Here is a 14921-nt window from a genome sequence, read left to right as displayed (position 1 = left end):
TTTCCCGGCTGAGACAGGTGCCCCTCACCGGCGTGACCTGTCCCAGAGCGCTCCGTGTCCGACAGGGAACGCGGTTCGTCCCTAGTTATTGTGCGGAACCACCGACCTCCTCAAGATGGCGGTGCCCTTCCCATGATGGCGGCTCGGAGGGGGGAGTCACGTGCGGCGGGGCGGGAATCCCGGCTCACGTGACCGGGGCGCCGCGGGCTCAGCCCGGTGTCCGCTCCCGTCTGCGCCCCGCCCCCGGCCCCGCCCCCGGGGGTCCCGGTCGCTGCCCCGCGGAGCCGGGGGTGGAGGGGGCTGCACCGGGCCCGGCGCTGACCGGGGCCTTTTCCTCACAGCGTCCGCCCGGAGCCGCGGGGTCCCACCCGCCGCCCGCCCCCGGGGCGGCGCTCCGGCTCCTCCGCCCCTCACCGGCTCCGCGTCCCCACCGCAGCCGCGGCCTTGCCCCACTCTGCCACCCCCGGTCCCAGCCCCGCGTCCCCGACCCCGCTCACCGGGGGTGCCCCTCGTTCCCGCCGCCCCACGATGCCGTCCAACAAATCCGTCTCGGACGCGCCCATCGTCCAGTTCACCAACTGCCGCATCCTGAGGAACCACCGGCTCCAGAGGTGAGGGCTGCCGGGGTGCCGGCGTGTACCGGCGGGTGCCGGGGGTGCCGGGTTGTACCGGCGGGTGCCGGGATGTACCGGCGGGTGCCGGGGGTGCCGGGATGTACCGGCGGGTGCCGGGGGTGCCGGGTTGTACCGGCGGGTGCCGGGATGTACCGGCGGGTGCCGGGGCACACGGCCGGCTGCAGAGCTGACCCGGAGTGCCCTGGGGGCTGTCCCAGCTCTCCCAGTGCCTCCGGTGTCAGCTCCTGCCCTACCGGCCCGTGCCCCTCCCGTCTGATTCCGACGGGGACACGGCGTGCGTGATGTACAGCCCCTCTCCGAGCCCCCCATCTCTCACTTTGCCTCCTCCGCCAGCCCCTGGGCCCCTCAGCCATCGCCACCACATCCATGAAAATCCCATTCCTGAGAGTTGTGTAAAGCCAGAGAGGGGGCTGCCAGTCGCGTCGCTGCGGGGAGAGCAGCTTTGCCCGAGTGGACATCAGGGAGCCCATGGCAGAGGGTGCCGGTGGGGTCTGCGCTGCCCGAGGCCACCCCGTCGCCGGGGCCACGGCTGCCGGCTCCCATGTGCGTGTTGCAGCACTGCAGATGGCACAGGAGCTTGGCGTGTGTGATTGTCCCTCCAGGGAGGACCTGTGGGTGCGAGAGGGGAAGATCCTGAACCCGGAGAAACTCTTCTTTGAAGAGAAGGGCTCTGCCGACGTCCAGCTGGACTGTAAGGACAGCATCATCGCCCCGGGCTTCATCGACGTCCAGATCAACGGTACGGTGAGGCCGTGTGTGCTCGCGGAGGGGCGGGGGGTCCCAGGTTTGTCCTGCTGCCCATGACCGAGTGCAATTCAGCTGCCTGAGGGAGATGTGGGTCACCAGACTAAGGATAAAGAACAATTTTGCCCATGGTCGCTGCTGTCATGTAATTGATCCCCTCTGCCTGGGTGGGGTTTCAGTCCAGCTGTCCCCTTAACCTCATTTTTATCAACATTTATCCAGCCCTGCGCTGGCAGGATGCCCACCCTACCCTTTCCAGGATATTCAGGGAGGACAGTGTAGGACTCCTCAAGGGAACAAACCTTACCTGCAGTAGCTCTTTGCTGAGGGTCAAGAGGGGCTTGTTCCAGGGTAGCTTATGTTGGGAGTCAGACCCTCTCTTGGGGTGTCGCCTGTAACCCCAGCCAGCAACTAAGCCCCACGCAGCTGCTCGCTCACACCTCTCCTCCCCCAGTCGGATTTTGCCCTGCATAGAAATAAAAAATTGGTCCTTGCAAAACGCTGGGATGCTGTGGGGGAAAAGCACTTCAGGAGGACGGCATTGGTTGGATTTGTACATGTGGAGCCTCACAAACGTACGCCAGGAAAGTGCTGGTGGAGCCCTTTGCTCCTGGGCAGTGCCGTACAAATGGAGCGGCTCACTCTGGTCATGCACGGTGTTTCTTCAGTGTTTTCCAGTGGGAAGACATCCAACGGGGAAGCTGCGGTTTCACCTCTGTTTTGTTCATGCTGCAGGAGGCTTTGGGGTGGACTTCTCCCTGGCTACGGATGACTTCAAATCAGGGATTGACCTGGTCAGTCAGAAAATCCTCTCCCATGGAGTGACCTCCTTCTGTCCCACTCTGGTGACCTCGCCTCCATCTCTGTACCACCAGGTGAGGGATTTTCCCCCCCTCTCATCTGCAGGGTGATAAAGGGCTGAGGCTGGTACCAAGAGGTGAGGGGACCAAGGCTGGGTCTGCAGACACTGGGATAGCTGTGGTGGGAAAGCCGCAGGCGTGAGGAGCTGGACTCTACCCCTGGATTTCTTGCCCTTAACCTTTAGACAGCTGAGACAGCGATGTCCCCCAGGCCAGCTTTGCACAATGGGGCTTGCAGCTGGCTTTTTCTTCGCAAGCCGTGTTTGGCTGATGGTCCCAAGTGGCCCAGCTACAAAGCTCTCTGCGGACCCAAGGTTTGGGTTTGTTTTGGCAGACTGGGGTGCTGTGTCTGGGGTGCCGTGTCTGACAAACCCCTTTCTCTAGGTTCTTCCTCAGATCAGTATAAGAAACGGTGGAGCCCACGGAGCAGGTATCCTGGGTAAGTGGTTTTGTCCCTAGCCATCCTCTCTGGTGCTACTCTAGGAGGGCAATTATCTTTTTCCTTGTTAAGGGGAAAGAAGCTACTGTAGGGGCAGCACAAATAGACGCTGGAGCTCTCTCGATGGCAGGGCTGCACAGGTGGGCACAGACCCGCTTTCTCCCTCAGCCTGTCCCTGGCCTTTGCCGTGGTCTCTGCCATCATACACTCACTGCTCCCGTCCTTTTGGGCCCCACGGGTGATGGCAATGGAGTGGCATGGCTTGGCATCTTTTACCATGCTGAGCTCAGTTACTTGAACCACGTGTTTCGCTGCAGGAGAATGGCGAGAGCTTGCCTGGAGCAGGATAGATGCAGCAGGTTTCTTGGTCCTTGGTGGGGAGAGGAAGGGTCATGGTTTTGTGTTCCTGTTTGGGCAGGGGCCCATCTGGAAGGACCGTTCATCAGCAAGGAGAAGAAAGGGGCACACCCAGAGCATTGCCTCCGCACCTTCGAGGCAGGTGCCTTCCAGGACCTGCTTGCCACCTACGGGTCCCTGGACTGTGTCCGGATAGTCACCCTGGCCCCAGAGATGAAGAGGAGCAGTGAGGTGATCCGGGAGCTCACCAAGCGGGGCATCTGCGTCTCGCTCGGTAAGGGCTGGGGCAGAGGAGGCTCCGTCTCCCTGTGCCACAGGGGCCACCAGGCAGCCCCTCTCGCGGGGCTGTGGCATCTCTAGGGGTGTCTCAGGGCAACTGGACGGGGTGGGATTTTCTTTTGCCTGGCCTATACGGAGGTGGCAGACCTGTCACGAACGGGGACCTCGCTCGATGCTGCAAATCTGTCGCCTTTTGTACAGTCAGGACCAAACTTCGATTGGTTGAAGTGTGAACGCCACCCGTTTAACACCGGGTAGCATTTGGTGCCGTTCAAACACGGGAAGGAGTAGCAGTCTTACTTGAATAAAGATGTGATTGAGGGTTGACAATGTGGAAAGGTTCAAACTCTGAAGTTCAACTGCTTTATGCCATATTTGAGAGGTGAAGTCATTTTCCAAGGGTTACTGTTGAGTTTTGATAACTCCATTTTTCAACCATCTCTCCCTCCACTGTCTTGCAGGCTACTGACTTAAAACTGACTGCATTTTTCCTGTCCTCTGTTTCACAAACTCTTTATTTGCCTCGGATCATTAAAGAAATTCTTTTTTAAAAAAATTAAAAAGAATGGGGAGGGGAGTTATTCAGAGTGAAATTGAACCTTACGTGAGAAGGGCATTCATAGAGCAGAGCATCTCTTATCTCACAGCCACATAAAGCGAAGAGCCACAGAAAGGCAAGCTCTTAGATCATTGGAGCTGCTGTCCGTGTTGGGGAAGACAGAATTTTCCTTCTGAGTAGTTTTATCTCTATATCCTTTATTGGCAAAGTCCTCACCATCTCTACTCCCTTGACTCCTCTCTATAAAGCCTTTAAATATCTGAGGACAGCAGAAAGGCATGTCCTTGGACCTCTAGCCCAGCCTGAAGGCAACTCTCTGGGAGCAAGGCAGCATTTGTGATGGTTGTGATGTGAACTGTGAACATGTTCTCATGGCCAGAGCCCCCCCCACCCTGGTCATGGCCAGACACCTCTGCCCCGAGGCTGGCATCTCAGACCTCAGCCCAGGGTGGAGCATCAGAGTAGAGTCCTAGTGACAGAGCATCTTCACTCCTGTAGGGATATGAACGGAGAGATGGGCAGGAAAAATCATGCACTGGTCTTTGTTCCCAGGTCACTCGGTGGCCAATCTCGCCCAGGCTGAGGAGGCTGTGCAGCACGGCGCTACCTTCATCACTCACCTCTTCAACGCCATGTTGCCGGTGAGTAGCCGCGGGCACTCGCCCTGCACTGGTATTGCTTTCGGTGCTTTCTCTCCCGCTTCCCACAGATGCCTATTCTTCCCAGCTTGTTTGATAACTGGCCTTGGAATGAGGTTTCAGAACTGAACCCCTGGCTTCACATTTCTACTGCCTGATTTCAAAGAGGGTGAAGGCTGTAGCAGAATCTTGAAATTTGAGGAAATGCACCGATTTGTCTAGTAAAGGATGGAGCGCTCAGCTGCCAGGCACTGTTTGATAGAAATGGCAGCTGCATCCCCCAATGGGCAGGGTCTCAGCCCACAAGTCCTGGTGATGCTCCACAGCTTGTTCTCTCTCCCCTTGGGCAGTTCCACCATCGCGACCCTGGCATCGTGGGGCTGCTGACGAGTGACAAGATTCCTGCCGGGCGGAGGGTCTTCTACGGCATGATCTCTGATGGCATCCACACCAACCCTGCCGCCCTGCGAATCGCCCACCGAGCCCACCCCAAAGGTGAGCCGTGCCGGGCCCACGCAGTGTCCCCAGCCATCCCGAGCGCTGTGCCATCTTGCACAAAACATTTGCGCAAGTGCTGTGGCACGCTGCCCTCGCCACCTGAAAGAGGTCACAGCCATGTGGGCTGATCCACCAGCCCTCTTTGTTGGCCAGTGCTTGGAGCTGCAGCAAGGTCAGCTGCACAGCTAACGCAGCCTCTTTTCTGGCATTCCTCAGGCATGGTGCTGGTGACGGATGCGATCGCTGGCATGGGGCTGGCACCGGGTCGGCACACGCTGGGTCAGCAAGTGGTGGAGATCGATGGGCTGAACACCTACATTGCAGGTAAGTGCCTCTTGCTAAAGAGCTGGGGACAGAGATGCTGCTCGTGCGTGTTCTTGGATTGCACAGCACACCTTGCAGTGCCTGTCGGTGCAAGGCAGCGCGTGTGCCACCGGTTTTTGGTGCCCAATGGCTCTGCAGTGACTTAGCCCTGGGAGAACGAGGCGTCTTGTGAAGAGGGGAAGTGCCCTGTCTCGGTGGAGCGAGGAGGAATCTGTCAATTTGTAGCTGTCTGAAACACCTTTGAATGCCTCATTGCCCAGTGTCATGGATGCTAGAGGTTCCAGCAGGGTCTGAAAGGACAGAGAATATCCCACAGATATTTATTGTCCTTTGCCTTTACTGTAACACCACCACTTCTTACTAAGTTCCTTAAGCTGCAAGAAGTTGGAGACTAGGAAGGTATTTCAGAGAAGGATCATTCCATTCTCAGTTCCCTTCCTCTGTCTCTGGCAGCAGGTGCCTGTGTTGTGACCTAGAGTTTCACCCAGTCCAGCTGGTCTTACGGTGGAGCTGCGGGGTGACATCCTGGTACTGGCTCTCTCTTGCCTCATTCTGTCACTTGGCAGCCATGGCTGGGGGCTCTTCAATTGCTCCTTGTGCAGCCCAGATTTTCTACCCCTTCTGGTCGCGTTATGCTTTCCCACCACCTCACTTCTTGCTATGAGTTGTGGGACCTGCTCAGTGCAGTGCTGTTCCTCTCCCAGGCACAAAGACCCTGAGTGGTAGTGTGGCAACCATGGACACGTGTGTGCGACACTTCCAAGAAGCCACAGGTAAGCGAGCCTTGTCCACAAGCTGTTGCTCCCTACGTTGACTCAGGAAGAGGTCTTGCTCTTGGCAGCTGTGTCTGCTCCACCAGGGGATGTTCCCTCGCACCTGAGATATGATGAGAAGGGCTGGCATCAGTGGCACTGGCCTCAGATGAGCACCTTCTTGAGGGGAGGTTTCATTTTAACCCATAGCACCAATGAGAGGTGAACTCTTCTGCTCTTTTCTCATAAAGGTGAATGATTTTCCCCTCCCCATACCCTAGGTGTTCCTGCTGTCTCCCTTAGGGATGTTCCCCTCCCCAGCTCCATACCCCTGTGGCAAGGGTGTTCCAGCTCGAGTCCCTGCCAGGCTGACAGTTGCTTTAGCCAGAGGGATTTGGGCTGCTCTGGCAACGGGGCTGTTTGCTGCCCTAATGTGTCCTCCCTTCTCTCTCCAAGGGTGCTCAGTAGAGACTGCGTTGGAGGCAGCATCTCTGCATCCTGCCCAGCTCCTGGGGATTGAACGCAAAAAGGGGACACTAAACTACGACTCCGATGCAGGTACTGGTATGGGGACAGCAGGTACTGGTATGGGGACAATGGTGTGAGGGCTCCCAGGTGCTGGAGCAAAGCAGGGGCTGATGCGAACGCACCTTCATCCCCTGCTTCAGTGGCAGCTGCAAGGGGTCTTGCTTTGCCTGGGATTTGCTGTGGGCTTTTACTCCAGTGATTTTCCCTTGGATGCTGGCGGTGTTTTGCGAGCCCTTTGGAGAGATCCCCACATCTCAGCCAAGCATGGACCAGAGCTGCCATAGCCAGGATGGCACCACACTGCCGTCCTGCTGCTGTTTCTGGGGTGGGAAGAAGCTCTTCCTTTCTGGGGTGGGAAGAAGCTTTTCCTCCCCGAGCCCAGCCCCTCTCAGCCAGCTTCAGCTGCTCTGTTTCTCTGACAGCTGCTTCCTTTCTCTCCTGTTTGGTGCAGATTTCCTGATGCTGAACGACGATCTGTATGTGCAAGCCACGTACATTGCGGGCGAGGAAGTCTGGAGCCAGGATGCGTTAGGCATGTGACGCTGGGCTGTCCTGGTGCCCTCCGAGGCTTCCTGGCACTGTGGTTAGCAGCTCTGGTAACCACCCCACTTCTCCTTTTTATTTTTTCAATTTCTTCTGGCAACTCCCTTAAAGGAGCCTCATACCAAAGAGCTGCGTTTTCCAGCGCAACTGCTGCTTCCAGTTACAGCCATGCCTGCAACAAATTTGTTGGTGCTCAGCTGGGGGAGTGGGGAAATCAGGCAGATCTGTGTTGGAGGGGATTGCCAGTCCCCGGAGTGACCCCACGGACTGCACAGCTGTCCTGCATGGAGTCCCCAGACAGAGGTGCTCCTGTTGCCGTCTTACAGCAGTGTGGAGCTGTCCCAGCCTTTGCACTGTTTATACAGCACACACCAACCTTCCCCGTGCCTGAGGCAGGCTCCAGCCATTTCCATTCCTCTGCCTGCTGTTTGCCTTGCTCCCAGGCAACCGTGGCTGGTTAGACATCAGCTTCCACCAGCTCAGCTTGCAGCTCTTCACGTTAAAAGGTTCCTGTTGTGTCAGCAGAAGTCGAGGTTCACGTTCTGATCCTCCAGCGGTCCCTCTGTTGTGTGTCCTCTGGAGCAAGGCTGTCACAGCTCGCCAGCTCGGTGCCATTGTGGGGCTGTGACTCCATGGGGGCTGAATCCTCAGGGCAGACATCAAACCCAGGAAAAATGAGGCATTGCTGGTCCTTTGTGCCTTTTCCCTGCACAGGCATCGAGTCCACAGCACGTGATTTCAGCTGGAGACATAGACAGCATCCTGCCACAGAAAGCAAGGTTCCTCTTAACCTTTTATTCTGGCTAGATGGGGTCTGCGGGCTCTGTGCCCAGCCATACCTAGTAGAGCCTTTGGATGGCCTGACATATTTGTGCATTCCTTGGACCACAGATGCTGCAGGCAGGAAGCTTTTGCTTTAGGGCATGCATCCAGGCTGGTAGTGACAGGCTCACAAGCCCTCAGTTCAGCTCAGGGAAGGAGGAGGAGGAGTACTGCAGCGGGATTCTGGCCTTTCAAGACAGTTGCTGATAGCTCATTATTTCCGTGCTCATTATTATCTTCTCCAATACTTGACTGTCAGCTCTTTTCCTGACAGTTGGACACTTCTAAGCGAAGACTGATGCTGATTTCGAACGTGCTGCGGTCAGGAAAGCCTTGCAATAAGTCTTAGACAACCTCTGACAAGCCTCAAACCAAACAGATGTGTTTTTGCAGTGAGGGGAGGGCTTAGAGAAGGGCTGAGTCTTAGCAAGGCCAGAGGTTGTAAGGCCGGACAAAAGTCTGCAGATTTTTCCAGTACCTTTTTATAACCTTTAACAGCAACATTTGGAAGTGCTTTCCTAGCACTTTAGAGCCCTGCTGGAATAACTGGCAGCCTTGGAGAATTTCTAACATCAACTGCCAATGTCAGCAGAAACTGTAACTTCCAGGATTTGAAGCGTTTGAAAGAGACATCAAACACCGTGCTGTGAAACGTGACGTGCTACGGCATTATAGATCTGTTGAAAAAAAAAAAATCCATGGGGGGAAAAAAAAAAAAAAGCATATGAAACAAAGCGTCTAACTTTTTTTATTATTATTTACCAAATTAAATAATCAAAAGGAAATCTCACACCTAAATGGACTTAGACAATACCCGTATCTGCGCATTACCCGTTGTGCCCGCGGAGCACACGCTGTGCCCTGGTGGTGCGGCGGGCCGGGATGCTGCTGGCACCGCGTCCCTCCGGCTCCGCGGCCGGATGGCGACCGTTCGCCGCGGGGCTCGGTCCCACGGCGGCAGCCGGGGCCCGGCAGCGGGAACGCGGCGCCCCGCGGGGCTCGGGGGAGCGGGACGGGGCTCGGGGTGGGACCGACACCCCGCGGCGGGGGAGGGCTGCGTGCCTCGGCACCGCGGGCCTCGCCGGTCCCTCCCCGCCGGTTCCTCCCCGCGGACGGGCCGGGCGGGCGGGGCGGGTGGCGGAACGGACGCGCGGGGCCCGGGAGCGGCCGGACGGGCGGCGGGCGGACCGCGGCGCACGGCGGCCGCGTCTTTCCTGCCTCGGCCCCGCGGTCCCGGCGCTTCTCTCGGGCCCGGCCCCGGGGCGGCCGCAGCACCGGGTCCCCGCCGGGGGTGCGGGAGCGCGCACGCCGCTCCGTGAGCCGAGGGGGCGGCGGCGGCCCGGTGCCCTCCCGGGGGCGGCGTGGGAACCGCCCGGTGTGGCGCGGTAAGAGCCGTGCTCGGCCCCGCTCCTCCGTTCCGAGCCGCCCTCCGAGCCGCCCATCGTTCTCCGGGGCCCGTTCTCCGGGGCCGCCCCCCAGCCCGCCCCGCCGCCGCAGCTCCCGGGCGGGCTGTGCGCCTCTGGCCGTCCCCGCTCGGTTCCTGGGGGTTTTCCTTAAAGCGCTCCCCTGGCGCTTGTGCCCGCCTTTCCCCATCCCTGGGCACCTCGCTATCCCGCTGAGGCAAGCGCTTTCCTTGCCCTAGTGCGTTGTAGCGACTGCCCTGTTCACAGGAGGCTTCCAAACCTGCTTTCCAGCGGCTTGGCAGGAGGCACGCAGGGTAAAACCGCGGAAAAGGCAGTCTTGAGGGCTTGTGTGGGGCATAAAGGGGAATTCTGTGTGTTGCTGGAGGGAAATTCCTTGCTGTGGAGACATATTATGCTACAGAATAAGCTTCAGGAGGAAATGAGAAATCTTCCATTTGGGGTGCTTGAAAAGGGAGCAGGAAAAAAAGTGAACAATCTGTGGGAAGTCTTGGTTTGCCAGGAGCGGGTGGCTTACTGCTAGTAAGAGGTTTTTGGGAATGAAGAGGGCTCATTTGGTGCCCTCCAAATAGGGAGTGTTGCAAGGCCTGTGCTGCGTTGATTTATGGTGTAAATTGAGCTGTTACACAACACACGTAAAGCAAGAAAAGGGGTTTGTGACCCCCTCGTCTGATCTCCCACGTGAGAGGGGAGCGGACTTCAGTTTTGGAATCAGTTTTGCAGGTGAGAGATGTCTGTCTGCTTTCAATCAAATGCCATTCATGGATTAGTCAGAGGTGGTATGAACACAAAACGCGCTCAGAGGAGACCCAGCATCCCACGATATGGTTTGTAAGGCCCATCATAACCTGGTTTGATCTCTTGTGGTTTTTTTCTTGAGTGCAGCAGAGGAGACACAGCACACTCTCAAGGTCCTGCGTGCCCATGAGACTCCTTTTGTGAAGAAGCGACAAGGGATGAACCACATATTTGGGGATTATCATCTCAAGATGGCTGAGGATCAGAAGAGCACGGAGAAAGCAGGTGAGCTTGAACTGTCCCTTCAGGGATGATGTTATTTGGTTCTTTTCTGTAGGTTTCTTACATTGCAGCTTTTGGGAGTTGCAGCAGTAGTGGCATCCCAATAGTAGGAAACTGGCATATTGATAGAAACATTTTTCTTTATATTTTCTAGACGTGAAACCTGGTGGTGTGGAAGTACAGCAAAGCAATGGGCAGGCTTCAGGTGGTGTGGTATGTGGGAAACAGACACAAACATCTGACCAGATCTCTGAGGCAGAGCCAGAGTTGTTCATGTCATCTGACAATAGCTTCCGATTTGATTTTATGCTTTCTGAGATCGACCCAGAAGCAACTGGCACACCTTTGGAAGCGGTCCCTGGTGTCAGCAGTGCTGAGCAGATACAAACCAGTGCAAGAGCCACCGAGCAGGACAACTGGAACGGAGCCTTGAGTTTTTCTGGACAAGAACCCAAGTTCGCTGTCAACTTTGCCATCGCAGATGAAGACTGTCCTCTGGTTCCATTAGTTCCAGCAAGCCAACATACAAAGCGAACAGCAGGTCATGAAGTGCGGGGTGATTCCCTGCCTGCTGAATCAGCAGGTATGCCACGGAATTCAGCCTCGCAGAAGCCTGAGTTGACACAAACTGCAGGTAGTGCACCCAAAGAGGATAGAAGCCTTGTCACGTTAAAGATTCCTCAACCAGAGACTGCTCCTGGAGAGGAGACAGTGACAGAGAAATCAACAGCAGATGGAGCTGCCCGGAAGAAGAAAAAGAAGAAGAAACAAAAAACATCTGTCAGTAAAAAGGAGATGGAAGAACCTGAGATCAACAGGAGGGCAAAGGCAGAAGCTAGCAGATGTCAAAATAAAGATAGTTCCCACCAGGATGAGACCCCTCAGGTATTTAAATATTGGTGGGATCCCATAACTTACAAACCCTAGAGCAAAAGAGAAGCTTTTGGCACAGTTTAACAGTGAGTATACTGGCTCAAAGGTGAAAGCTGAAAGACAAGGGTTGCTGCTTATTTCTTACAGCAGCTGTTTTCTTTCTCTGCTAGACAGTTGAGGAACCTGCCTAGTGGGGAGGGAGTTAATGGTCCTTCATTGTCTGCTTCAAACTCGTGCTGAAACATTTCATGTTTAAACTTGCGATGGCTAATCCTGGGAAGCTGGGTGCCGCACTTTCTTCAAAAAATGTATTAAAAAACCCACAGAGGTAACTGTCCTCGGTCAGTGCAAGCTGGTATCTGCACATGCTGAACCCCCACTTACACGTTCTCGGGTAGGATGAAGTGCTCACATAATGCAGATAGCAAAGCTGAGGTGCAGAGCTGCTCGCTGGTGTAGCCCAGGCTGTGGTGCAAAGCCTGGTGGAGCTTGCAAGAAGGTTCCCACTGTAAGGCACAGCCCAGAAATGTACAAAAGTTGGAAGTTATATGTAGACACACCGTTAAGGCACATGCTAAAATCTTCTAATCTTCTGCTAAGGTCTAGGTCTTCGTTTTGTTTTTCTTTTCAGCACTGGCGTAGTTATTATTAACAAATAAGCCAGCAGAGCAGTACTGAAGTACAAAATTAGAAAATTCTTGCTTTCTTTAATATCTTGCACTGAGTGTTTACCTGTGAACACCTTCAAGTGTTCAGCCCTCTTGGAGCATTCCATCCAAAGTACTGCTTTGCCAACAGCGCCATCAGTAAGCACCGCTGAGTACCAGCAAGGTAGAAACGTATGAAGGTGGGTAAAGCCCTTCCAGTCCATTGGAAGGAGGCTGTTGTAGGGAAAGAAGGAGACGAGGGCTTTTGTGTTTACATGTCTGTAACAGCTTCGGCCCCAGGGCGCAGCCCTGTTTCCCTCTCCCTTCCACTGCTCAGTTAGCCAGATGGCTTTGCTTGATGAGACTTGGCTTCTTCCATCTCCATGGGCTTCAGCTCCCTTCTCCTCATGCGTTTCTGGTTGAGCAAGCATGCAGGAGCTGAGGCACCAGGACTCAGCTTCCGATTTTGTCCACTGTTTGCTTTTTGATTTCCGGCAGGTTTTTTGTTGTTAATGCTTATTCCTCCCATCTGTAAGTTGATTTGACCACTTCTTTCAGAGGAAAGGCCCTGGACGGCGTTCTAGAAAATGGCTTCATCTGAATGGCAGCCAAATATTAAAGGCATCAAATAGAGGCAGCGAGTTGCAGCTAAACACGTGTTCGGTGCTTTAAGTTTATCCAATGAAAAGCACTACAGGGAAAACGTCATGAAGTCTATAAAGTGATGAACTAGAAAATGAAATTTGGAATAGTCCTGACTTTGTGCAGGTACCTTTTTCCCTGTGTAGCAGCTGCTGCTCTTAAGTTTGGATGCCTTATTTTCTCATGTTCCTTTTTGCGTAGCAGTCAGATGACCAGCTGTGGAAAGAAGTGGAGTGGTGCGTGGAACAGCTGGAACTTGGCCTGAAGACACAGAAATCCACTCCGAAGCAGGGTAAGCATTGGAGTAAAGGAGAGATCTGCCCTGTGGGAAGGGTTGGCAGGCGTGCAGGGGCAGAGCCCGCGGGGACTCACACCGCCGTGTTTCTTTCTGCGGTGTTTCAGCCGAGGAGGCTCTCCGTGCCATCAAGACGCTGCGCAGTGACAAGGCTCCGCTGGTGAAGAAGCGTCAGCTCATGAGAGTCATGTTTGGAGACTTCAGGAAGAAGATGGAGGAGGAGTGGTGCAAAGAGCTGAAGCTTATGGAAACAGGTAGGAGAACTTCGCATGCTGGGGGAAGAGGAGAAGAAAGGGCTTCACTCCTGCCCTCCGTATTGCTTTGTAGAGTGTGAGCTCGCTATATGAGATGACTAAGCATCTCTGATTGCTTTTTTTCTTCCCTCTTCAAGCTGTGAAATCTGCCAGGATTACGGAAGTGAAGGGTGACGTCCACAAGAACTGCCGGTTCATCCGGAAGCACTGCAGGAAAAGCCAAGGTTCAGCAGGGTCCCCTTCAGAGTCACTGGGGACACTTGACACAGACTTGTTCAAATCCACAACTTCCCAAGAAGAGTTTTGCTTTAATTTCTTTTAGGAAAGTATTTTAGACTAAAACTATGACTAAAAACTGTGCCAAATCTACTGTAAACTTAAGAACGGTGGAAAAACGCTGTGCAGTACAAAACATTATGCAAGAATCTCCGTGTATTTCCTAAAGAAAGGATCTTCTTTCAGAGTGCCTTATCTAGAGGTTTAGAACAGATCTGCCTACTGCACACACGACCTCGAGACTCAGTCTCCGCGCTGCTCCGCTCTCCTTGCACTGTACAAAGGTACCTGTGCAAAAGACAGGCAGAGTCTGGAAGGATCTGGTTTTCCTCTTGTAGAATTGACCTTAACCTGAGAATCTGTCTGTTATACTGGGAGATTTTCCCATGCTCCTGTTGCTTTTAGCTAGAGCAGACCTTTTATAGCAGATGAGGCAGCGATGCATACAGAAGGGAATGGTTTGTAAGGAAGGTCCGGCTTCTGGTAAGATCCAGCTGTGTAAGCATAATGGACAGTTGAATGGTCCCACTCCATATGAGTCTGTGTGGATGCAGCTTCTGGTATCCAGAAAGCACTGGGGCGGTGTGTGTCATCGCTGCCATCTAGAGAGTATGAGCTCAAGATCCTGGGGCAAAATAGGTGAGAATCAGTCTTGCTCATTCATCTCCTAAATCGGCAGGTAGAGACTTAGAAGAGAGCAGCGAATGCTGGTTTAACCCAGCCTAGGGGTGCAAGGACAGTTGTTTCCAGACAGTGGAAGGTTTTTGTTGCTAAAGCCAGGTTCTGGCCTCGTAGGAAGGATGCACCATCAGCTCTTAAAGAGGTTTGCTTTTTAAGTAGCCCAGTCACGACCACCAGTGACTCAGGATAAATCGGCTGCATGCCAAACCGTGGGTGGTGGCATGCAGCGAGAGCCCACAGATTCTCTTGCATTTGATTTGTATCGAATTTTTTCTCTCTGGACAGTCGAATGTTTGTCTCTGGTGTTTTGATACTGCTTCAGCCACGGAACCCATCTCCTGTCTTCACACAGAAAGTATTCCCCGCTCAGCCCAAACAAGCTGAAGGAGCAGAAGTCCTTTAAAAGGAGACATGGTATCAGATGTCCCCAGGGTGCAGTGCTCTCCTTCCTTTTTATAGTTCAGCCCGTCATCCCGTGTGGAGAAATGGGAGCGTAGGCAGATTCCAGGGTGTACTGAGAGCAGCTGAGAGATGGTGGAAAACATTTGCTGGGAAGGACTTCAGAAAAACCCTGATGTTGGCTACAAAAAAAATTTATTTTATTACGAAACTCCGATGCAGTCAGTTGCATCTGTGAGGATACTTTTTTCGGTTTAAATATTTTAAAGAATGCCTGTCTAGGCATGAGAAGAAAGTGAACCTGAGTAACATATCTAATGAGGAGAAATGTGCAGGGAAGATTTAAGTCTTCTGGAAATCAGTTGGTTAGAACTGGAAATCAATAGGTTAGCAGATGATTACTTTACTTGCTGGGGAGCACTGCTGTTACTTTGA

The 14921-nt window shown here is 54.2% G+C and overlaps 2 protein-coding genes across 5 annotated transcripts; both read left to right on the top strand.

Moving 5' to 3' along the window:
- Positions 1-482: 482 nt before the first annotated feature.
- AMDHD2 (amidohydrolase domain containing 2) lies at positions 483-8667 on the top strand. Of its 4 annotated transcripts, none has more exons than XM_086622147.1 (11): positions 483-611; positions 1238-1374; positions 2115-2254; positions 2624-2678; positions 3097-3309; positions 4426-4514; positions 4862-5006; positions 5226-5333; positions 6038-6106; positions 6542-6643; positions 7065-8667. In XM_086622147.1, exons 1-11 carry the CDS (start codon positions 529-531, stop codon positions 7151-7153), a joined length of 1230 nt encoding a protein of 409 aa, XP_086478273.1. In that variant the 5' UTR covers positions 483-528; the 3' UTR covers positions 7154-8667. The 4 variants fall into 4 exon arrangements, with proteins under 4 accessions (XP_086478273.1, XP_086478274.1, XP_086478276.1 ...); XM_086622148.1 differs by having other exon boundaries at positions 6542-6649; XM_086622150.1 differs by lacking the exon at positions 3097-3309.
- Positions 7158-14301, top strand: C17H8orf33 (chromosome 17 C8orf33 homolog). Its single transcript, XM_086622151.1, has 6 exons — positions 7158-7209; positions 10285-10422; positions 10730-11304; positions 12783-12873; positions 12984-13130; positions 13268-14301. The coding sequence occupies exons 2-6, from the start codon at positions 10356-10358 to the stop codon at positions 13450-13452; spliced, it is 1065 nt and encodes a 354-aa protein (XP_086478277.1). The 5' UTR covers positions 7158-7209; positions 10285-10355; the 3' UTR covers positions 13453-14301.
- The last annotated feature ends 620 nt before the right edge of the window (positions 14302-14921 follow it).

The sequence above is a fragment of the Tauraco erythrolophus genome, chromosome 17, assembly GCF_009769465.1.
Source record: "Tauraco erythrolophus isolate bTauEry1 chromosome 17, bTauEry1.pri, whole genome shotgun sequence".
Taxonomy (NCBI): domain Eukaryota; kingdom Metazoa; phylum Chordata; class Aves; order Musophagiformes; family Musophagidae; genus Tauraco; species Tauraco erythrolophus.
The sequence above is the reverse complement of the archived record's forward strand: the minus strand, read 5'-3'. Positions and strand labels throughout refer to the sequence as shown.

Excerpts from the sequence above, each read along its gene's own strand:
- AMDHD2 (XM_086622148.1), top strand. The coding sequence starts at position 529 with ATGCCGTCCAACAAATCCGTCTCGGACGCGCCCATCGTCCAGTTCACC. Across the intron at positions 612-1,237 it reads AGGAACCACCGGCTCCAGAG|GGAGGACCTGTGGGTGCGAG; the intron begins GTGAGGGCTGCC and ends TTGTCCCTCCAG. Across the intron at positions 1,375-2,114 it reads CATCGACGTCCAGATCAACG|GAGGCTTTGGGGTGGACTTC; the intron begins GTACGGTGAGGC and ends TTCATGCTGCAG.
- C17H8orf33 (XM_086622151.1), top strand. The coding sequence starts at position 10,356 with ATGAACCACATATTTGGGGATTATCATCTCAAGATGGCTGAGGATCAG. Across the intron at positions 10,423-10,729 it reads GAAGAGCACGGAGAAAGCAG|TTTCTGAGATCGACCCAGAA; the intron begins GTGAGCTTGAAC and ends TTGATTTTATGC. Across the intron at positions 13,131-13,267 it reads GCTGAAGCTTATGGAAACAG|CTGTGAAATCTGCCAGGATT; the intron begins GTAGGAGAACTT and ends TCCCTCTTCAAG.